The sequence below is a fragment of the Zalophus californianus genome, chromosome 2, assembly GCF_009762305.2.
Source record: "Zalophus californianus isolate mZalCal1 chromosome 2, mZalCal1.pri.v2, whole genome shotgun sequence".
Taxonomy (NCBI): domain Eukaryota; kingdom Metazoa; phylum Chordata; class Mammalia; order Carnivora; family Otariidae; genus Zalophus; species Zalophus californianus.
Window position 1 is genome coordinate 106,209,456 of NC_045596.1, and position 23,962 is coordinate 106,233,417.

The 23,962-nt window shown below is 36.3% G+C and overlaps 1 protein-coding gene across 1 annotated transcript; it reads left to right on the forward strand.

Annotated features, from left to right (window-relative positions):
• Positions 1 to 1,078: 1,078 nt before the first annotated feature.
• PLK4 (polo like kinase 4) lies at positions 1,079 to 17,390 on the forward strand. Its single transcript, XM_027598723.1, has 16 exons — positions 1,079 to 1,323; positions 1,973 to 2,068; positions 2,862 to 2,957; positions 3,037 to 3,151; positions 3,399 to 4,425; positions 5,340 to 5,440; positions 8,067 to 8,434; positions 9,266 to 9,370; positions 9,959 to 10,061; positions 11,043 to 11,192; positions 11,930 to 12,063; positions 12,156 to 12,247; positions 12,396 to 12,540; positions 13,582 to 13,722; positions 16,725 to 16,831; positions 17,230 to 17,390. Exons 1-16 carry the CDS (start codon positions 1,294 to 1,296, stop codon positions 17,330 to 17,332), a joined length of 2,913 nt encoding a protein of 970 aa, XP_027454524.1. The 5' UTR covers positions 1,079 to 1,293; the 3' UTR covers positions 17,333 to 17,390.
• The last annotated feature ends 6,572 nt before the right edge of the window (positions 17,391 to 23,962 follow it).

Genomic DNA, 23,962 nt, shown 5'->3' on the forward strand with positions numbered 1-23,962 from the left:
TTAATGGAATAAATGATACCCCCCCAAAAAAGCCCCACAATTGATTGTGAATTATATGAATTTCTTAAAATTCAACAGCAAAAGCAAATCTAATTGGAAGACTGGACCCTGGAACCACTGCTCAAGCATTATCACATATAATCTTTAAGGAAGGATTTCTAGAAATGAAGACGAAAATTTGACTTTTCTCTAATAGTTTTTTATAGCTTGCAGGTAGGCAAACTTAAGTAAACTTAACATTATCCATTAACGTAGAAGAAAAGAGTCTTCCTTTTAGAAACAGAGGATCTAGGGGTGCCTGGGTGGCTCATTGGGTTAAGCATCCAACTCTTGATTTCAGCTCAGGTCATGATCTTAGGATCCTGAGATGAGCCCCACATGGGGCTCCCCACTCAGTGGGGAGTTCACCTGAGGTTCCCTCTCTCCCTCTGCACCACTACTCCCCACTCTCTCAAATAAATAAATAAAATCTTAAAAAAAACAAACAATATCTGCTTGTGGTGTCATTCGTTTTAAATCTTTAATAAATATCAGTTTTCTCATCTGCAAAAAGGGGATCATTCCAACCTTACAGAAGTCTCCTTTAATCAATACATTGCATAAAGTGTGTGAGATCTCTTAAATGTAAGTTGCTATACAAATTATATAACAGCAATTTACCAAAATAAAGAATGGAGTTCATTTTCTTAAAGCACCATACTCATTCATTACAGTTAGGAAAATCTATGGAGTAAACGCAGAGGTACAAAGGGTGTTTAAACTAGGTAATGATTTTTTTTTCCCCTGTGCTGTTTTGTCAAATTTAAACATTTGAACTTTTTTAAAATCCTTATAGAAATGGAGATAGTTTTCCGGACAGTCAAGTGAGTAGCCTACCAGTTGTCTCATCTTTCAGGCTAGCTCTTTTATCCACAGTAAACCCGGCCTTCTGCAAGCTTGACGGCCAACATTCCCTAGCAAAGCTGCAGGGCCGCCGGAGCATTTCCGGTTCTAGGCTCCTTCGGCCGTGCAGGAGAGCCTGCCACGCATGCGCGCCCGGTCTCTTTACGTCACGGCTAGCCTGGCTGGGACGGCAACCGGCGGGAGTTTTTCAAAATGGGAGCGCGGACGCGCCGCCTAGGTCTCGGAAGGTGCCGGGGAGGCCTTTCAGTGGCTGTGCAGCCGTCGCCCGGAGCGGCGGCCTAGAGAGCCAAGCCTGATGGGCGCCAAGACCGGCCGGCTGCTTGGAGCGCTGCCTCGAAGGGACTGTGTGAAGGAAACTAATTTGGGGAGCACAGGCCTGAGCCTGGAAATATGGCGACTTGCATTGGGGAGAAGATCGAGGTGAAAAGTCTTGGCAAGCGTCTGCAGGGCAGGGTGGGGGTGGGGTAGTTGGGGTGGCAGGACTCGAGACTGCGGCGGAAAGGGGGACCAGGCGAATCTAAGGGCTGCGGGGCGGGCGCCGAGATGATTTGGGAGAGTCCCAACCGCCGGCCAGGCTGTCTTGGGCGGAGCGCCCCGCCCCTCAGGCTGGGGTGTTGGGGGAAAGGCGAGTCGCTCGCGGCCCCGCCCGTCCGTCTCCGGACACCAAGGCTATCCCGCCGGGTCTGCCGCGCTAGAACAGAGCAAAGCTGCCACCCCCTTCTCCGAGGGGATGGCGGTTACCTCCGGCGGGAGCTGCGGCGGGATTCCAGCTGTGCCCTCTGCTCCCAGGGGTTGGCTGGAGGTGGGAGCAAGGTGCTGAAGTTGCACTGAGGTTGAGGAAGCAGTTCATTAGCGTGCTGTATCTGAAGCCCAGCCTGGACTTTCAGGGATCCCCACAAGGCGTCAACATGCTTTCCACCCCAAACACCTGCTGTATCGAGGTGTAATACCTGCTTGAATTTTGAATTCATATTCCCCTCTTGATCCATTTTATCTTTTTCCAATCTCTTCCTGTCTTCTTTTTTACTCCTGTGAGTCATCACACGTATCTTTAATTTTAACTTTTAAGGATTTTAAAGTTGGGAATCTCCTTGGTAAAGGATCATTTGCTGGTGTCTACAGAGCTGAGTCCATTCACACTGGTTTGGAAGTTGCAATCAAAATGGTAAGAATATATTAATCAACTTTTCACCTCTACTTTGCAGGTAATTAGAAAGGTGACTTAAAATGTAAGAAACTCCTTACCTATGAGGTTTTTTTTTTTTTGATTAAGGGTGGAGAGAACCCATTTCTTATGCAGAAGACAATAGTGCCAAGTCCAGCGATTGACTTTATAGATGTGTTAGGAGATCCTTGACTGTGCTTAAATAAGTGTTTTATTTTCATTCATGTTCAGTAGACCTAGTACTTGTTATTATGCAAACTTGTAGTAATTGATAGAAATCAAAGAACAAATAATTTGTTTATAATAATGAGTGGGACTTGTGCTACTTCTATATTACACTGTAACACTCTTAAAATACTCTATTTTGATTGTTAGGGGGTCAGTCTAATAGGAGTATCGTAAACAAATTAAGAATCACTTATCCAAACCAGTAGGGAGAGGGAAGTTGTATTTTAAAAGCTTGTCTAGTAGAAAAAGAGGAACAGATTATTTAAATCTAGTGTGGCTAGATTTTTGTTGTTGTTGATATAGATATGATAGTTGTGCTATTAAAGTCTTTAAGTTGGGAAAGGATATTAGAATGCATTGCGTAAACTTTTACTGAATGTCCATTCTGCCAAGCACTCTGTTAGGTGCATGGGGAAACAGACAACAGAGTAAATTGACCTCATAAAGAAGTAGATAAAAGGACTTAAGAATATTTTAAAGTATGCTTTCTCTCCAGAGTTAACTTCTGAAAACTTCACATTTGGAAGTTCATCATCAACATTTAAATGTCTCATGTTATTTTTAGATAGATAAGAAAGCCATGTACAAAGCTGGAATGGTGCAGAGAGTCCAAAATGAGGTGAAAATACATTGCCAGTTGAAACATCCTTCTATCTTGGAGGTAATACAAATTTTATAAAAGTGACCGAGGACATTGAATTTTTGTATATTATCATTTACTATAACCTTTTACATTTCAGCTGTATAACTATTTTGAAGATAACAATTATGTGTATCTAGTATTAGAAATGTGCCATAATGGAGAAATGAACAGGTATCTAAAGAACAGAAGGAAACCATTCTCAGAAAATGAAGGTAGGTGGCTGCTTTTTTTCTTTTGTGTATTTAAATTTTACTCAACTGCCCAGTTGTCTTAAAGGGACTTAAAGGATATTATAAAATTATCATAATACTATTTTGGTTGGTAAAACTAAGCTGCAAGCTGGTGTTCTAATGTAATACTGTGGCACATGTACTTGGGTTTCTAAAAACTAAATTCTAAGATTCTAAATACTGAATCAGATTTTCTAAGTTATAAATTTTATTTTTTTCATTCCAACAGCTCGACACTTTATGCACCAGATCATCACAGGAATGTTGTATCTCCATTCTCATGGTATATTACACCGGGACCTCACACTTTCTAACCTCTTACTTACTCGTAATATGAACATCAAGATTGCTGATTTTGGGCTGGCAACTCAATTGAAAATGCCGCATGAGAAGCACTATACATTATGTGGAACTCCTAATTACATTTCACCAGAAATTGCAACTCGAAGTGCACATGGACTTGAATCTGATGTTTGGTCCTTGGGCTGTATGTTTTATACGTTGCTTATTGGGAGACCACCTTTTGACACTGACACAGTCAAGAACACATTAAATAAAGTAGTATTGGCAGATTATGAAATGCCAACTTTTTTGACAAGAGAGGCCAAGGACCTTATTCACCAGTTACTTCGTAGAAATCCAGCAGATCGTTTAAGTCTGTCTTCAGTATTAGACCATCCTTTTATGTCCCGAGATTCTTCAACAAAAAATAAAGATTTAGGAACTGTAGAAGACTCAATTGATAGTGGACATGCCACAATTTCTACTGCAATTACAGCTTCTTCCAGTACCAGTGTAAGTGGTAGTTTCTTTGACAGAAGAAGACTTTTGATTGGTCAGCCACTCCCAAATAAAGTGATGATATTTCCAAAGAATAAAAATTCAAGTGATTTTTCTTCTTCAGGAAATGGAAGCAGTCTTTATACTCAGTGGGGAAATCAAGAACAAGAAACCAGTAATAGTGGAAGGGGAAGAGTGACCCAGGATATAGAAGAAAGGCCACATTCTCGATACCTTCGTAGAGCCCATTCCTCTGATAGATCTGGCACTTCTAATAGTCAGTCTCGAGCAAAAACATTTACAATGGAACGATGTCGCTCAGCAGAAATGCTTTCAAAATCCAAAAGATCAGGAGTAGATGAAAATGAAGAAAGATACTCACCTACAAACAACAATACCAATATTTTTCACTTCTTTAAAGAAAAAACATCCAATAGTTCTGGATCTTTTGAAAGACCTGATAATGATCAAGCATGGTAAGAAGAATTCTATCAAAAGCATTTTATTTTTCTATAAATGTTATATTAGCGCAAATAGGAAGCTGCAGCTAACTAAGGAGGGTTAATTTTTTCTAATATTGTCAGATGTTCCTGAGGTACTTCTTAGCTATGATTTCTATTTCTTATTAGAGAATCAGAATGATGATTTTTAATTGTAGTTAAGAACCTCTTTCATAGGGGCGCCTGGGTGGCTCAGTCGTTGGACGTCTGCCTTCGGCTCACGTCATGATCTCAGGGCCCTGGGGTTGGGCTCCCTGCTCAGCGGGGAGCCTGCTTCTCCCTCTCCCACTCCCCCTGCTGGTGTTCCCTCTCCTGCTGTGTCTCTCTCTGTCAAATAAATAAAATCTTTAAAAAAAGAAAAAAAAAACTTCATAATAAGTGTATGTGCTCATGAATGTGTTTAATACTTGAGAATTTTGTTTCGTTTTTTGTTTTATAGGAAGCAGGTCTCCAGTACAAAGTATCATATTAAACGTGTCTGATCCCTAAAGTACTGATAGTGACTGTTCTCTCTCTTTCTCTATCCCTCTCATACACACAAGCTGAGCAAGTGATGAGTAATCATATTATTGACTGCTTCTCACATGAAGGCTAATTTTTTAATGACTGTAGTGTTTATTTTTTCCTTTTTCTGATCTTTGATTTTTATGCTTAAATTACAAGAGGGCAGTAGCCATATAAAAACATTGTCACAGTACCATGGGCATTTTGATCTGGAAGTTTAGCTTCTTAGAGACAATTTAATTATGCAAATATTGGTTTCTATAGTTACTCCAAAATTTTTAGGTATTCAGATCAAAAGATAACTACCTTTTTAAATATTTTTATCTTCAAAATTTATTACCTGATAATTTTTTTATTAGTTTATCGGAATTTTTTTCTCTGTTTAGCTCCAGTCATCTTTGTCCAGGAAAAACTCCTTTTCCATTTCCAGACCAAACATCTCAGACTGAAATGGTGCAACAGTGGTTTGAGAATCTGCAAATAAAGGGTGAGTTTTCTGTTTGGGTTTTCTAAAGAAAATAATACGTTAAAAAAATAATAATGCATTTTCAATAAACTATATTGCAATAACAGTAATAATAACTTTACTCATTTTGAGTATTTGCTATATCGGTTACTGTCCTTAATGCTTAGCAAATATTAACTTATTAAATTCTCACACACAAAAAAATACGGAGCTAGGGGTGCCTGGGTGGCTCAGTCGGATGAGCGTCTGCCTTTAGCTCAGGTCATGCATGATCTCCAGGTGCTGGGATGGAGCCCTGCGTCCGGCTTCCTGCTCAGCGGGGAGTCTGCTCTCTCTCTCCCTCTGCCCCACCCCACTGCTTGTTCTCTTTCTCTCAAATAAATAAAGTCTTTAAAGAAAAATATGAAGAGAATATAATTAGCCCTATCTTTTTTGTGTTGCAGAGAGCTTAATTTGCCAAGCTACACTACTGCCTATAAGCAGAGGAGCCAGGATTCCAATACAAGCAGTCTGGCTCATAGACTTTACTCTATCTCTCTGTTCTTGCAGCCTATCTGTAAGAAGCACCTACTATCAGTGCCTATAAAATAATCAAAAGATGGTTGACCTTATTTTTAAGTAGAAGCTGATGTGGATGTCATGGTTTACCAGTGGGATTTTACATACACTAAAACACAGCTACTAAAAATTTAATGGGTTTTTTTGTTTTGTTTTGTTTTGTTTTTTTAAGTGAGCTCCAGGCCAACATGGGCTTGAACTCACAAACTTGAGATCAAGAGTTACATACTTGGTAGGTGGGGGGATGGGTTAGCCTGGGGATGGGTATTAAAGAGGGCACGTTCTGCGTGGAGCACTGGGTATTATGCACAAACAATGAATCATGGAACACTACATTAAAAACTAATGATGTAATGTATGGTGATTAACATAGCAATAAAAAATTTAAAAAAAAGTTACATACTTGGGGCGCCTGGGTGGTTCAGTCAGTTAAGCGTCTGCCTTTGGCTCAGGTCATGATCCTGGGTCCCGGGATCGGGCCCCGCATCGGGCTCCCTGCTCAGCGGGAAGCCTGCTTCTCCCTCCATCTCCCCCTGCTTGTGCTTCCTTTCTCTCTCTCTCTCTCTCAAATAAAATCTCTAAACAAACAAACAAACAAACAAAAGTGTTACATACTCTACTGGCTGAGCCAGCCAGGCACCCCAAAACCTAAACATTTTTAAACAGCTGTCATCCAGGTCATTATTTTAGATTCAGAGTTTGACAGTTCAACATTTCTTATTAATGAATATGACAGACTCACAGAAGGTGGGTTGGAAATAACCATGGAAAAAAGGGAGAATAAAAAAGAAAACATATGGGGAGGAGGAGATCATTTCGTACTAAGTATTATATTACTTCAAAGTACATAATATGACTATAATTTAAGCAGAGTTGTTATGTTACCACAAGCATCTATTCTTTTTTCTTTTTAAAAAATATATTATTTTCAAGAGCCCAAAAGGGAATTAATCTTTTTATGTGTACTTGTTGATGATAATTCAAGTTTATGGTTTTTAAACTATAAAATTGCCATGTACTTAATCTTGCACTTAACCTTCTGTTGTGTTGATAGATACTTTTATTTGGTAATATGGATATATCTGAGGTGGAGAAATAAGCTTGTTTATAATCTAGTAGTGCTGCTGCAATTTTAAAGAATATTATTTGGTACAAAATATTTCTATCATAATGGAAGTAGGAGGAAGGAAAGCACTAACAAGTCATTTAGAGAAAAAAATGCAATATATATTTTCATAGTTTAGCATTTGAAAAATTGCCTTAATCAGATCTATATAGTCTAATCATTTAGGGGGCTTTAAAAAAATATTCCTGTGTGAACTCTAAAACCATATAAAATATAAATGGGTAAAATTCAACAAGAACTCTTAAAAAATGTGGTGCAAATACCCTTGTAATATTAAATATTAATCATAATATGAAAACTATTTCATACACTGTTTTTGCTTTTATTTGCATATTTTATAAGTAAAGATGGTGACAGTCCTCAGCTTAAAGAGGATACATTTACATATTACATAGAATGATTACCTGGGAGCTCCTCAAATCTGTACTTGTTGGAACACCAGCAGTTACTTGTTTTAGAGTTAGTAAGTGACCCTAGATTTTGCCTTGATTGAAAAATGAATTTCTTACTAATATCTTTTTTTCTTAGTTTTAGGAGTATAAAGGTATATCTTTGCAATCTGGATTAAAATGTTCTTTTAAAGTCATTCTTGGGGAGCCTGAGTGGCTCAGTTGGTTAAGTGTCTACCTTCTGCTCAAGTCATGATCCAAGGGTCCTGGGATCGAGCCCCATATCGGTCTGCCTGCTCAATGGGGAGTCTGCTTCTCCCTCTTCCTCTGCCTCCTCCCACCTGCTTATGCTCATGCTCTATCTCTCTCTCTCTCTCAAATAAAGAAATAAAATCTTTAAAGTCATTCTTATATTATGTCATATCTTAAAACTACTTATTTGTTAGAAATATAAACATTTTTTTACTAGATTTCTTTTGTACCTCAAAACGAAATTATACTAGCATGACATTGTGTTGTGTAGACTTGTTTTTTTCATTTTTCACTAAATTGCCTCATTCTGTGTATAATGCAGCTCATTTAAGAGAAAGTACTGAACACAACAGCATTAGCCCAAACAGAGATTTCCAAGGCCATCCAGATTGGCAGGACACATCAAGAAATGCTTGGACTGAGACACGAGCCAGAAAGAGCCCTGATGCTTCTGATAGTGTGCATCCTGCAAAACAGCTGAATACCATGAAATATATGACTGCATTTCAAAGTAAACCGGAGATAATTCAACAAGAATCTATTTTTGGCTCAGATCCTCTTTCTGAACAAAGCAAGACTAGGGGTATGGAGCCACCATTGGGTTATCAGAAACGTACACTACGAGGCATTACATCTCCTTTGACTGCTTACAGGTTAAAACCGATTAGACAGAAAACCAAAAAGGCTGTGGTATGTCTGTCATTTTTCTAAATTACTATGTGGTATTTTCTTGAGTATGTGGTTTCTTGTATCAAATATGTTTCTTTTAGTTCCTGTACTTTTGATATTTACATAATAAACTCATTTAGAAGTAAAGAGACCGGGAGTTTATGGAAAAATAGCTAGTGTTTTCCTCTGGCTACTTTAAGAATGTGAATTGATATTGGTAAGTTTTGAATTTTAAATTATTGATAATGAGAAACATTTAAAAATAACAGAGGCTAAATACTGTGTTAAATATTATTTTATTCACAATTCCAATTACTAAATTAATATTTAATACTGCTTTTTGCTTTTGACCTGGTATTTAATCTAGTCTCAAATGAAAAAGGTAAACTAAAAAATAAAAATTTCTTTTAACATCTGGAATTATTTAAAGAAAAAGAGTATACACAAAATCAAGTTTAGAGTTTAAATTGATGTATGAATTGGGAATAGTGATTTTAATTTTTTAATTTCATCTTCCTCCTGTTTGTACCTTGCTTTCTGTTTCGCCCAGTCTTGCCTTTGTTTGGCTTGCTTTTGTCTTTTCAAAGTCCTTATTCTCCACCCGTACCTTCTGCTTTCATTCTGCTCACTGGATGTCATTTCACACTTAATTATGCCTTTTTACTTTGCTTCTTATGTTTCACAATTGTGCTCAAATACACCTGTGGTGTAGACTATTGCAGAGAAGCAGCCATTTGATTTTGACTTGAATTTTTGTTTCTGCTATGGTTAAGTACTTTTAAGTGTTATATATGTCAGAGCTATTATAGTAAACAAGAGAATTGTTACTAATGTTAGTTTCTTGTTTTTTAGGTTAGCATACTTGATTCAGAGGAGGTATGTGTGGAGCTTCTAAAGGAGCATACATCTCAAGAATATGTGAAAGAAGTTCTTCAAATATCTAGTGACGGAAATATGGTAATGTGGCTTTACTTTATTTTGCAACTTTAAATCATCATTAAGCATTTAGCATTCCAATTCATTCTACAAGGATATCGTTAAAATATTTAAAAATTGGTTTTCTTAATGTGATAGTATCTCTGAAATTCAAAAACTAAAATAGCATATTACATATATTTAATTAATGTGGTTTTAAAAATAATTATAGCTTGTAGCAAAATCTAAACTTTAAGCTTAAGTTTGAAAAGCAAAACAACTGGGGCACCTGGGTGGCTCAGTCATTAAGCATCTGCCTTCGGCCCAGGTCGTGATCCCAGGGTCCTGGGATTGAGCCCCATATCGGGCTCCCTGCTCAGCGGGGAGCCTGCTTCTCCCTCTCCCACTCCCCCTGCTTGTGCTCCCTCTCTCACTTTGTCTCTCTCTGTCAAATAAATAAAATCTTAAAAAAAAAAAAGGCAAAATAATTACTTCTGGGGAATAGTTAACATTTTCAATAAAATAATATTTAATTTTACATGTGAGCTCTTTTCATAATTTTATTAACAAAATAATAGCACTCTAACTTAAGGGCATATAATTAGAGTTCTTAAAAAAACTTTTTGGCAGATCACTATTTATTATCCCAATGATGGAAGAGGTTTTCCTCTTGCTGATAGACCACCACCCCCTACTGACAACATCAGTAGGTACAGCTTTGACAATTTACCAGGTATGTAAATTTACCAGGGAATAAATTTAGATAATGGATTTATATATATGTAAACTCCATATGTGTGGATATCATTGATTGTAAAGGTCTTGCTTCAGCCAGGCTGTAGCTCATGTTCTCATACTTTATATATGGTGAGATGTGGTGTACCTTACTAATCCAATGTTTATTCATAATCTGTGTTACCACGTATTTAAGTAAAAACTATGGAATATTAGTCATATATCACACAAATACAATACGTACACTTGTTTAGTTACTAATTTGTCTAGAATCTTGTTTAAAATTCAACATAAAGTATCAATTTTTGACTTTTGAAAGCATTATTATGCTCCATAAATGATCACCTATAATTATGGCTAACCAAATTTGACTCCTTGTTCAGCTTCTGGGTATTATGGATGGGGGAATTAAATATTGAATAGTAAGACTTCACTGAAGTGACTTTTAGAATCAAACAAGAAAACCTATCTAACCTAACCCTATTAGAAATCAGAACAGATAGACAAGACTAAATACTGTAAGTGACTATAGTTACAGGGAATTGTAAAAACTAATTTTGAGTAGTAGGACCACAAAACTCCATGCTTTACTAACATAAAAAGAACTACATCTTTTCCTGATAGTCTGATTCTGATTTCTCAGGTAGAAATTTTTTCATTTCAATTATTAAAACTTTTCTGGAATCATTACTTATAATAAGGAGTCAATGAGTCAAAGAAAGAGATTTTTTAAATAATCATGGTACTATTCATCAGATTTTGTTATATACTTCTTGGGAATTGTATTATATTGTCTTTAGTTTTCATTAAAATAATAGACTTGCATGACTAAAATATCTTTATTTTGGAAATGAGGTTTCTAACCTATCAACTTGAATTTTTGAGGAAGAGTAGAGATCAGTATTAAACTTACGGAATTTATATGTCAAATCAACACTTTATTTCCTACTATTGGTAATTTTTTTCTTTTCTTCCCTAGAGAAGTACTGGCGAAAATATCAATATGCTTCCAGATTTGTACACCTTGTAAGATCTAAGTCACCCAAAATCACTTATTTTACAAGATATGCTAAATGCATTTTGATGGAGAATTCCCCTGATGCTGATTTTGAGGTTTGGTTTTATGATGGTAAGTACCATTTAGAATTGGTAATGGTAATTTTTTTCCCTTTAGTTTATAATGTAGTAGTTGTGTTTTTTTTTTTTTAATTCAGCACCACAAGTTTATAAGCTATATATTCATACAAGTTAATTACACAGCACAGGTACTGTGTTAAATATGTTAACCAAATTTATTTATATATACTTTCATGTAAACCGCTTATTCTCCAATACGTATATTAGTCGTCTTTCCCTAAATAGCTCAGATTTAACAACATTCAGGTTGATAGTACAAAAATCACCTGAAATAAATATCCTTTTTCTTAATAGAAACTCAAATGGACATATACCAAATGATGAAAACTATAAATGTGGCAAAAGGATAGTGTTGAACTAGAGAATATTATTTTCTGAATCTATTCTATAAAGATGATTTACTTTTTAATCTGTAAAACTCCCTTTAAGGGACACCTAGCACATACACTCACACAGTACACATATAATTATAGCTATCCTTCAGTTATGTTTTTGTATGAGATCAGTGATTTTTTAAGATATCGTAAAAGTATCAGACTTAAGCCAGATATATGCAGAAAAAAATGGATGGCCTATATTTATTGAATACATTCAGAGCCTCATTTTATTAATGATCATTGAGTGAATATAAATAATACCTTGATCTTTATGCACTAGTATGATAATGAGTATAAACACAGGAATATTTAAAGAAATGATAAAAGAGTAGTTTTCTTCTTATTCTTTAAGGAGCAAAGATACACAAAACCGAAGATTTAATTCAGGTGATTGAAAAGACTGGAAAATCTTATACCTTAAAAGGTGAAAGTGAAATTAATAGCTTGAAAGGGGAAATACAAATGTATATGGATCATGCAAATGAGGTATGTACCTAGTTGTGGTAGGTTTTTCCTACCAATTAATAGTGATTCCAAGTGACAGGTGAAATAATGACAGCACTATTCTTTTGAAATAGGGCCATCGTATTTGCTTAGCACTGGAATCCATAATTTCAGAAGAGGAAAAGAAAAGTGGAAGTGCTCCCTTTTTCCCAATAATTGTAGGAAGGTAAATGTTTGAAAAATTTTTAAATATGGCTAAGATGTATCGGAAATGTTAAAAAAAATAGTTTGGTGTTTACATTATGGACATTTTTTAGTTTTCTGTAATTTGAAAGCTTTAAGGGAATATATTCGGACATTTCTTTCCCCTTCAGAAAACCTGGTAATACTAGTTCACCTAAGGCCTTATCACCTCCTACTTCTGTGGATTCAAACTACCTGATGAGTGATAGAGCATCTTTGAATAAAATGATGAATAGTGCTGCTTTTCCAAAACCGGCACCAATACTTAATCCTTCTGTAAGTAAATATATGTCACTTCTATACTTTATAAACTCTTCAGTCATTGCCTCATGCCCTTCATATAAAATTTAAATTCCTTACTATGGCCTTACTATCATCTCTCTACTTCTCCCCTGCCTACTTTACCCTGTATGCCTTCTTTAGTTCTTCGAGTAAATCAGACTTTCAGGGCCTTTTCACCTGCTATTCACTTGACCTGGAACTTTTCTCTAACCTCTTAATGGCTAATTCTTTCTCATCCTTTAGGTCTCAGTTTATTTTTTTTTAATTTTTATTTTTTTTAAGATTTTATTTATTTGACAGAGAGATAGTACAAGTAGGCAGAGCGGCAGGCAGAGGGAGAGAGGAGAAGCAGGCTCTCTGCTGAGCAGGGAGCCCAACGTGGGGCTCAATCCCAGGACCCTGAGATCATGACCTGAGCTGAAGGCAGACGCTTAACGACTGAGCCACCCAGGCGCCCCCCAGGTCTCAGTTTAAATGTTACCCCTGTGAGGCCTAACCTGTCCCGTCTGGGAAAAAGTGAAATATGTTACTACATGTATCATTTTATTTTTACTAATAAAATATCATTGACTGCCTTAATATCCATGATAGATCATTGGTTACATAAACTTATTAAATTTTTATTCAGTGAACTGTCATGCCTATAAATTCTATATAGCAATATAGAAAAATGCAACATTAAAGAAATAGATCTGTGTGTGTATACTCATACACATATACATATATACTGTAATTGCAGTTATGAAAAATTATACCTTGGGGAAAAAAAGAAAAGAAATCTAAATGAAAACAGCAACCATGTGATTTTTCTTCTGTATTTCTCTAATTTTCTGTAATGCAGTTATATAGTTGCATTTTTTTGTTAATATTTTAATTTAAATCTGAAGTTTATTATGTGGTTATATTTTAATTTTTTAACTTTGTTATTAAAAATTATTTTCAGCTAATGAAAATCTAGTCATTTTTCAGTTTTGCTGAAGTTGGCTTATAAAAATGCTAAGGAATAATATCTTCTTGTCTTTTACTTGTTTGTAGATGGTTACAAATGAAGGACATGGCTTTACAGCTGCAGCTTCTGGAACAAACATCTCTTCTAGTAGTCTAAAAGATTGTCTTCCTAAATCAGCACAACTTTTGAAATCTGTTTTTGTGAAAAATATTGGTTGGGCTACACAGGTGAGAAGTTTTTATAGTAAAGTGAATTTTCTCAGTATGAATTTCTTTAGTTTGCGGTCATTAGACAATTATCAAAAAAAATAAATTTAAAAATTTCTCTTTGCAAGAAAGATTTTACACCTTTTTTTACATTGGTTATATTAAAATTTTAGACATCTTTTACTTGTACACACGTGGAGAACTCTAGGTATTGTTAATAGATTAGTAAGGCATAAGTGATTTGTTTTTGTCATTTGTTTTTACAGTTTTAAAAACAAGTGTTTTAAACCCAAATGTCCACTGATAGATGGATGAAGAAGATGTATGTGTAGGGGTGCCTGGCTGACTCAGTCCATAGAGCATGTGACTCGATCTCAGGGCTGTGAGTTCAAGCCCCACGTTGGGCATGGAGCCCACTTAAAAATTAATAACTATACATACATACATACATTAAAAAAATTATGTATATATACACAATGGAATGTTACTCAGCCATAAGAAAAAAGAATAAAATCTTGCCATTTTTGACAACATGGGTGGGCCTAGAGGGTATTATGCCAAGTAAAATAAGTCAGAGAAAAACAAATATATGATTTCACTTACATGTGGAAGCTAAAAAACAAAACAAAACAGAAAGAAGCTCATCCATACAGAAAACAAACTGGTCATTGCCAGAGGGGAGGAGGATTGGCAAACTTGTTAAAGGGGATTAAGAGGTACACACTTCCAGCTGTACAATAAATAAGTCACAGAAATGAAAAGTACAGCATAGGGAATATAGTCAATAATACTGTGATAATGTTGTGACAGATTGTGAGCATTGAGTGCTGTATAGAATTGTTGAATCACTATGTTATATACCTGAAACTAACATAACATTGTATGTCAACTATGCTTCAATTTAAAAAATAAATTAAGAAAAACAGAATAGAGGGGCACCTGAGTGGCACCTGAGGGGCACCTGAGTGGTTAGTTAAGTGTCTGCCTTCAGCTCAGGTCATGATCTCAGGGTCCTGGGGTCAAGCCCCATGTCGGGCTCCCTGCTCGGTGGGAAGCCTGCTTCTCCCTCTCCTTCTGCCTTTCCATCCTGCTCATGCTCTCTCTCTCTCTCTGTCTCTCACTCTCAAATAAATAAAATCGTAAAAAACAAACAGAATAGAGGTGTCTCATAATGGCTACTTGTTGGGAATTGAGAGTGATGTTCATGACATTTAAGTTTTAACAAACTATTTTTAATCTATTACTAGAGTAACTCTCATTTGGCAGAAAAGGATTTTTGCATTTAAAAATTAAGTCCAGGGGCGCCTGGGTGGCTCAGTCATTAAGCGTCTTCCTTCGGCTCAGGTCATGATGCCAGGGTCCTGGGATCGAGCCCCTGCATCGGGCTCCCTGCTCCACAGGAAGCCTGCTTTTTCCCTCTTCCACTCCCCTTGCTTGTGTTCCCTCTCTCACTGTGTCTCTCTCTGTCAAATAAATAAATAAAATCTTTTAAAAATAAATAAATAAATAAAAATTAAGTCCACATTGAGTTTCATACTTACAGAATTATATGTAGGTCTGAGCCTGTATGTATGTATCATCTGAAAGCTTGAAGATTGGAGACTTGAGCATAGTACATGTAATTTTTACTTACCAGTGAAGAAAAATGCATCTTAGACCTTTATGAGGGTAGGAAATAAATGAAAGGAACTCAGCATTTGTTGAGTACCTGCTATGTGGTACCATGTTTCTCACATATATTGTCATATATAAAGTTGGTGTTACTTCCTTTTATAGATAGTAAAATTATGGCTTATAACTGTTGATTGACTTACAGTCTTACTGGGTAGTTGGCAGAGTCTGGTTGTAAACCCAGGTCTGTTTGATTCCAGTGAGCATGTGTTCTCTCTGCTGTTTGTGGAGTGCCACATTGTATATTAGTGACTATATCAAATATCAGTGACTAAAGGAATAATTTGCAAAGGCTAAGGTGTAATGTTCTCAGGCAGAAGAGAAATTCTGTAGCCCAAGAACAAATAGAGGGAAATCCTAATTTAAGAAAATGTTACTTTTGTTATTTCCTAAATATCTTCTTGGTTAGAAATGCTATTGGAGTGGTGCCTGGGTGGCTCAGTCATTAAGCATCTGCCCTCAACTCAGGTCATGATCCCAGGGTCCTGGGATCGAGCCCCACATCGGGCTCCCTGCTCGGCAGGAAGCCTGCTTCTCCCTCTCCCACCCCCCCACCCCCCCACTTGTGTTCCCTCTTCTCGCTGTGTTTCTCTCTTGTCAAATAAATGAATAAAATCTTTAAAAAAAAATGCTATTGGAGTCGGGGGGAGGACACAAAACTACTCAGACATCATAGTAGAAATGAATGGGAAACAGGATTCATTTAGAATAATTTTAATATTTTAATGCTGTAGCTATTAAAGGAATAATCAGAAAAGATGTGAATATTCTTAGTGCTACTACCATCATAACCCCATATTTGTAGTTTTCTGAGAGGGTTGCTTTTTTTTTTTTTTTTTTAGATTTATTTAATTTGGGGCACCTGGGTGGCTCAGATGTTAAGTGTCTGCCTTCGGCTCAGGTCATGATCCCAGGGTCCTTGGATCGAGCCCCGCATCGGGCTCCCTGGTCGGTGGGAAGCCTGCTTCTCCCTCTCCCACTCCCCCTTCTCATGTTCCTGCTCTCACTATCTCTCTCTCTCTCTCTCTCTGTGTCAAATAAATAAAATCTTTAAAAAAAAAAATTTAAGAGAGGGAGAGTGCACACTCGTTCGAGCACGAGCAGTGGGGGTGCAGAGGGAGGCAAGCAGACTCCCTGCTTAGCGGAGAGCCCTATACGGGGCTTGATACTAGGACCCTGAGGTCATGACCTGAGCCAGAATCAAGAGTCAGATGCTTAACTGACTGAGCCATCCAAGAGCTCCGAACATTGTTTTTTTTAACTGTGTGAAAGACCTATTAAACATGAGTACCTTTTAAGAACTTTAAATCTTCTACTGTGTAGTAATTTTGCACACTTAATTATTTTTCTAGTTAACTACTGGAGCTGTGTGGGTGCAGTTCAATGATGGGTCCCAGTTGGTCGTGCAGGCAGGAGTGTCTTCTTTCAGTTATACATCACCAAATGGTCAAACAACTAGGTAAGTTCTTAAAATAATGGTTGAGATTTAGCCCTTTGCTATATAATTTTGTTTTCTCTATATGTTGAAATAAATGATTTAATAAGGTTTTGTATGTTCTTTAGATTAGGGCCTTCAATTTAGTGAAGAATCCAATTTTCAAGTCAGCTCAAGTTTTTGACCTAATTTTCTTTTTATTACTTAAATACATTTAGAAAGTGGCCTATTTTAAAAAGAAACAAACTGGATATGCTTAACTTGATTTAGGTATCTATTTAAAGAATTTTGTGTAATTTTTCTGAGGTGCCTCTCATTGAAGAACTACTGAAAAATAGAATATGCCTTTTGGTACTCTCATACAAACCAATTAATTAAGTTATGTTTTTGTCTTTTTTTTTTTTTTCTTTTGCTTCACTTAGGTATGAAGAAAATGAAAAATTGCCAGATTACATCAAACAGAAATTACAATGTCTTTCTTCCATCCTTTTGATGTTTTCTAATCCAGCTCCTAGTTTTGAATAATTAGAGCTCCTTTTAGATACATAAGTCTAATAAATAACTTTGTTGGCTTTCAAGTAAAGTGACTTTTTTTATTTAATCTAACTTCCTCAGAAAGCCTTTCTATAAAAGACAGTTTTAATCTATACCATAATGAATGTATTCTAATGAGAGAACAAAGCAGAATGAAACTTCTAAAATGTACTGGTCATAGATTAAAATAGTACACCGGACTTTGCTCTTAGAACATATACCCCCAAACTTTGTGTTCATATATTTGTATTGAACAGTCTTTTAAAAGCAAAAATATAAATGGTGTGTGGCATATTTATGCTTTTTTGATTGTTTTCCCTACTTCTCAGACATGTTGAGAATCATGGAAAAAGCATGCTGGAGTCTTTGAGGTTTTGACCATGTAAATAATGTGTATTTATGTTGTAAGTAACATATGTAAACATGTATATTTGTTTTATATTTATTTTTGTAGCACCAGTTTCTAATGAAACATCTTTGAAAATGTATTTTATAAAAAAAATAAATACAGAGATAAGTTGCTTTATCTTTTGATTTATTTAATTAAACACTTATTTTAAAGTAAGTTACTAGTAAGCTCATTTTTAAATTATGTTGCCTGTTTAGGAGCCAGTTAAATTTTTTAAATTAATTTTGCACATGGTAAATACATTGTTTCTCTACCTTTTTTTGAAAATATCTGTATATTTTAATGATAAACATTTTAACACTGTAAACTTAATGCAATAGTTAAGATGAAGAAAAAGAATATTTGATAGTGGACAACCATTACCTTTTACTCAAGGTAAAATGGGAATGAAATAAAACTATATAAATATGATAAAGTCTTTTTAACCTAATATTTCCTGCTGTTTATTAGAATTAGAAATATTTGAGCTAATTCCATTTAGTAGACAGGAATACCTAATGCCACAATTATTCAACATTGTTTTGGATGTTTTTGCCTAAGGCAATGAGAAGAATATTAATTTGCAACATAATTTGCAGAGTTAATAAGGAAAAGACAACCTGATAGAAGTATGGACAAAAGATATGAGCAGATAATTCACAAAGACAGAAAAGAGGAAATACATGCTCACCACATTTATAGTTGGAGAAATGCAAAATTAAAACAAAATCATTTCCTTTTATCAAAGAGATTGGCAAAAAATAATAAAAATAGTGCTTGCTAAGAGGAACAGGGCATTCTCATGTGTTGATTAATTAGTGTAAAAGTAATTTGGCAATCTCTGTTAGAATTAACACATTTTAGTACATTGGTAATCAATTTTCAGGAGGAAAATTATGTAAGCCCATCCTTAGGGAAAAACTATGATGAGAAATAAAGAGTTACCCTCTAAAAATGGAAGTAGCTAAGGAATTTCTAACTTAATTTGGAGGCTAATAAATACATTTTGCTTTGACATACTTTAACTAGGTGTATTTTTTGTCATCTCTTTCAGTCTTAATGTGTCGCTGTTTCAGGTACTTCTCTTACACATATCATATAGCTGAATTTTGTTTTTTAATCCAATCTGATAACCTCTGTAGTCTACTGTGTTCACGTTTATGATCATTTGATATGTCTACTGTTTGTCATTACAGTTCTATTGTCTCTGTGTCTACCAGTTTCTTTTGTGCTTTGTATCTGCATAGTTCTTTGCTTTGCTTTTTTTCTTTTCCTGCCTTCTTCGAGGTTGAATTTCCTGTAATCTCTTTTACTTTTTGTACTGATTTTCTTTGAGAGGGTACAGCAGTGGTTTATTAATATTCACTTTACATTATCATGACTGAAAATATTCATAGCTGAGCTATGTATCACACTAGAATTACATTGCTTGAACAACTTTGTGTTTTTCCGGAGTTACTTTGCTTGCTCAAACACATCTGATAATCTATCTGTAGTTTTTTTGTTGGTTCCTTTCTCTCCTTTTGAAGACAGCTCTCTTGAGCCCTCTGATTTCCTTTTTCTATCTGGAGTGGTTGCTACGTATATAGCATTTCAAGTGTGTAAATAAAATACATTGTAATTTGTTTATACATTATAATGCTGATGAACATTTGGGTTGTTTCCAGATTTTGGCTTTGAAAACCATACTGCTATGACAGTGTTTTGGTGAATATGCACGCAAGTTTCTCTGGAGTTTTACTTAAAACTGAATTTGCTGTATCTTAATATTGGTGTATCTCAAATGTTAGGAGATAATGCCTAATTTTTTTACATTTCCACCTGCAACATATGAGAGTTTATATTGTTCCACACCCTCATCAGTACTTGGTGTTGTGATCTATTAAAATTTTTGCCAGATTGACAAGTGTAGAATAGTTATCATTGTGGTTTTAATTTGCATTTCCCTAATTACTGAAGAGGTTGAAATCTTATTTATTAGATACTCATCTTTCCTCTTGTGAAGTGCCTTCTTCTGCCTATTTTTTCTCTTGGGTTGTCTGGCTTTTTCTTGGTGATTATGAAGAGTTCTGAATATCCTTTGTCTATTGACATATGTGGCAAACGTCTTCTCCCAGTCTAGGTTCCCACTCTCTTAGTAATGTCTTGATAAACAGAAATTCTTAACTTTAATGTAGTCTAATTTTACAGATTTCCTTTACGGATACTGCTCTTTAAATTTTGGACAGTATTTAAAAAAAATTCTTTATTTAAATTCAATTTAGTTAACATATACTGTATTATTATTTACCAGGGTAGAATTTAGTGATTCATCAGTTGCATATAACACCCAGTGCTCATGGCATCAAGTGCCCTCCTTAATGCCCATTACCCAGTCACCGCTTCTCTCCACCCACTTTCCCTCCAGCAACCCTCAGTTTCTTTCCTAGAGTTCAGCATCTCTTATGGTTTATCTCCATCTCTATCTTATTTTTCCTTCCCTTCCCCTATGTTCATCTGTTTTGTTTCTTAAATTCCACATATGACTGAACTCACGGTATTTGTCTTTCTCTGACTAACTTATTTCGCTTAGCATAATACCTGCTAGTTCCATCCACGTCATTGCAAATAGCAAGATTTCATTCTTTTTGATGGCTGAGTAATATCCCAGTGTGTGTGTGTGTGTGTGTGTGCGCACGTGCACACACACACACACACACATATATATATATCACATCTTTATCCATTTATCTGTTGGTAGACATCTGTGCGCTTTCCATAGTTTGGTTCTTGTAGACATTGCTGCTATAAACATTGGGGTGCAGGTGTCCCTTTGGATCACTATGTTTGTATCCTTTGGATAAATAGCTAGTAGTGCAATTGCTGGGTTGTAGTGTAGCTCTATTTTAACATTTTAAGGAAACTCCATACTGTTTTCCAGAGTGGCTGCACCAGCTTGCATTCCCACCGACAGTGTAGGAGGGTTCCCCTTTCTCCGCATCCTCGCCAACATTTGTTGTTTCCTGAGTTGTTCATTTTAGCCATTCTGACCAGTGTGAGGGTATCTCATTGTAATTTTGATTTGGATTTCTCTGATGCCAAGTGATATTGAGCATTTTTCAATGTGTCTGTTGGTCAATTGTATGCTTTGCCTATTTCTTGACTGCATTATTTGTTTTTTTGGGGGTTGAGCTTGATAAGTTTTTTTTTTTTAATTTTATTTATTTATTTGACAGAGACATAGTGAGAGAGGGAACACAAGCAGGGGGGGTGGGAGAGGGAGAAGCAGCCTTCCCGCTGAGCAGGGAGCCCAATGTGGGGCTCGATCCCAGGACCCTGGGATCATGACCTGAGCCAAAGACAGACGCTTAACGACTGAGCCAGCCAGGCGCCCCGAGCTTGATAAATTCTTTATACATTGTGGATACTAGCCCTTTATCTGATAAGACATTTGTAAATACCTTCTGCCATTCTGTAGGTTGCCTTTTAGTTTTGTTGACTGTTTCCTTTGCTGTGCAAAAGCTTTTTATCTTGACAAAGTCCCAATAGTTCATTTTTGCTTTTGTTTCTCTTGCCTTTGGAGACATGTCTAGCAAGAAGTTGCTGTGGCTGAGGTGAAAGAGGTTGCTTCCTGTGTTCTCCTCAAGGATTTTGATGGATTCCTGGGGGCACCTGGGTGGTTCAGTCGTTAAGCGTCTGCCTTCAGCTCAGGTCATGATTCCAGGGTGCTGGGATCGAGCCCCACGTTGGGCTTGCTGCTCAGCAGGAAGCCTGCTTCTCCCTCTCCCACTCCCCCTGCTTGTGTTCCCTCTCTCGCTGTCTCTCTCTGTCAAAATAAATAAATAAAATCTTAAAAAAAAAAAAAAAGAATTTTGATGGATTCCTGTCTCACATTTAGGTCTTTCATTCATTTTATTTTTGTGTATGGTGTAAGGAAATTGTCCAGTCTCATTCTTCTGCATGGGGCTGGCCAATTTTCCTAACACCATTTGTTGAAGAGACTGTCTTTTTTTCCATTGGATATTCTTTCCTGCTTTATTGAAGATTAGTTGACCATAGAGTTGAAGGTCCATTTCTGGGTTTTCTATTCTGTTCCATTGATCTATGTGTCTGTTTTTGTGCCAGTACCATAGTGTCTTGATGATTATAGCTTTGTAATAGAGCTTGAAGCCCGGAATTGTGATACCACCAGCTTTGGTTTTCTTTTTCAACATTCCTTTGGCTATTCGGGGTCTTTTCCGGTTCCATACAAGTTTTAGGATTATTTGTTCCAGCTCTGTGAAAAAAGTTGATGGTATTTTGAAAGAGATTGCACTGAGTGTATAGATTGCTCTAGGTAGCATAGACATTTTAACAATATTTGTTCTTCCAATCCATGAGCATGAAATGTTTTTCCATTTCTTTGTGTCTTCCTCAATTTCTTTCATGAGTGTTCTATAGTTTTCTGAGTACAAATCCTTTGCCTCTTTGGTTAGGTTTATTCCTAGGTATCATATGGTTTTTAGTGCAATTGTAAATGCGATTGACTCCTTAATCTCTCTTTCTTCCATCTCATTGTTAGTGTATAGAAATGCAACTGATTTCTGTGCATTGATTTTATATCCTGCCACTTTGCTGAATTCCTGTACGAGTTCTGGCAATTTTGGGGTGGAGTCTTTGGGTTTTCCACATAGAGTATCACGTCATCTGTGAAGAGTGAGAGTTTGACTTCTTTGCCAATTTGGATGCCTTTTATTTCTTTTGTCTGATTGCTGAGGCTAGGACATCCAATAATTTGTTGAACAACAGTGGTGATAGTGGACATCCCTGTTGTGTTCCTGACTTTATCAGTTTTTCCCCATTGAGAGTGATACTGTGGGCTTTTCATAGATGGCTTTTATGATATTGAGGTATGTTCCCTCTATGCCTTCACAGCAGAGAGTTTTTATCAAGGAAGGATGCTGTACTTTGTCAGATGCTTTTTCTGCATCTATTGAGAGGATCATATGGTTCTTGTCCTTTCTTTTGTTAATGTATTGTATCGTATTGATTGATCTGCGGATGTTGAACCAACTTTGCAAGCCCAGGGATAAATCCTACTTGGTTGTGGTGAATAATCCTTTTAATGTACTGTTGGATCCTCTTGGCTAGTATCCTGGTGAGAATTTTTGCATCCATGTTCATCAGGGATATTGGTCTGTAATTCTTTTTGTGGAGTCTTTGTCTGGTTTTGGAATCAAGGTAATACTGGCCTCATAGGAGTGATTTGGAAGTTTTCCTTCCCTTTCTATTTTTTTGGAACAGTTTCAGAAGAATAGGTATTAATTCTTTAAATGTTTGGTAGAATTCCCCTGGGAAGCCATCTGTCCCTGGACTTTTGTTTGTTGGGAGGTTTTTGATTACTGATTCAATTTCTTTGCTGGTTATGGGTCTGTTCAAATTTTCTATTTCTTCCTGTTTGAATTTTCATAGTTTATATGTTTTTAAGAATTTATCCATAGATTGCCCCATTTGTTGGCATATAATTTTTCATAATATTCTCTTATAATTGTATTTCTTTGGTGTTGGTTGTGTTTTCTTTCATTCATGATTTTATTTATTTGTGTCCTCTTTCCTTTTTGGTAAGTCTGGCTTGGGGTACATTGATCTTATTAATTCTTTCAAAGAACCAGCTCCTGGTTTTGTTGTCTGTTCTGTTTTTTATTTTATTTCTATATAATTGATTTCTGTTCCAGTCTTTTTTTTTTTTTAAGATTTTATTTATTTGACACAGAGAGAGAGATCACAAGCCGGGGGGAGGGGCGTGGGCAGAGGGAGAGGGAGAAGCAGGCTTCCGGCCGAGCAGGGAGCCTGATGTGGGGCTCAATCCCAGGACCCTGGGATCATTACCTGAGCTGAAGGCAGACGCTTAACCGACTGAGCCACCAAGGCCACCCTGCTCTTGTCTTTATTATTTCTTTTTTCCTGCTGGATTTAGGCTTTCTTTGATACTCTTTTTCCAGCTCCTTTAGGTGTAAGGTTAGGTTGTGTATTTGAGACTTTTGTTTTTTGAGGAAGGCCTGTATTGCTGTATACTTTCCTCTTAGTACCATCTTTGCTGCATCCCAGAGGTTCTGAACTGTAGTGTTTTCATTTTCATTTGCTTCCATGTATTTTGTAAATTAGTCTGTAATTTCCTGGTTGACCCATTCATTCTTTAGTAGGATGTTTTTTAACCTCCATGTATTTGTGTTCCTTCCACATTTTTTCTTGTGGTTGAATTTATGGGGAAAAAC

Excerpts from the sequence above, each read along its gene's own strand:
- PLK4 (XM_027598723.1), top strand. The coding sequence starts at position 1,294 with ATGGCGACTTGCATTGGGGAGAAGATCGAG. Across the intron at positions 4,426-5,339 it reads CCTGATAATGATCAAGCATG|CTCCAGTCATCTTTGTCCAG; the intron begins GTAAGAAGAATT and ends TTCTCTGTTTAG. Across the intron at positions 10,062-11,042 it reads CAGCTTTGACAATTTACCAG|AGAAGTACTGGCGAAAATAT; the intron begins GTATGTAAATTT and ends TTTCTTCCCTAG.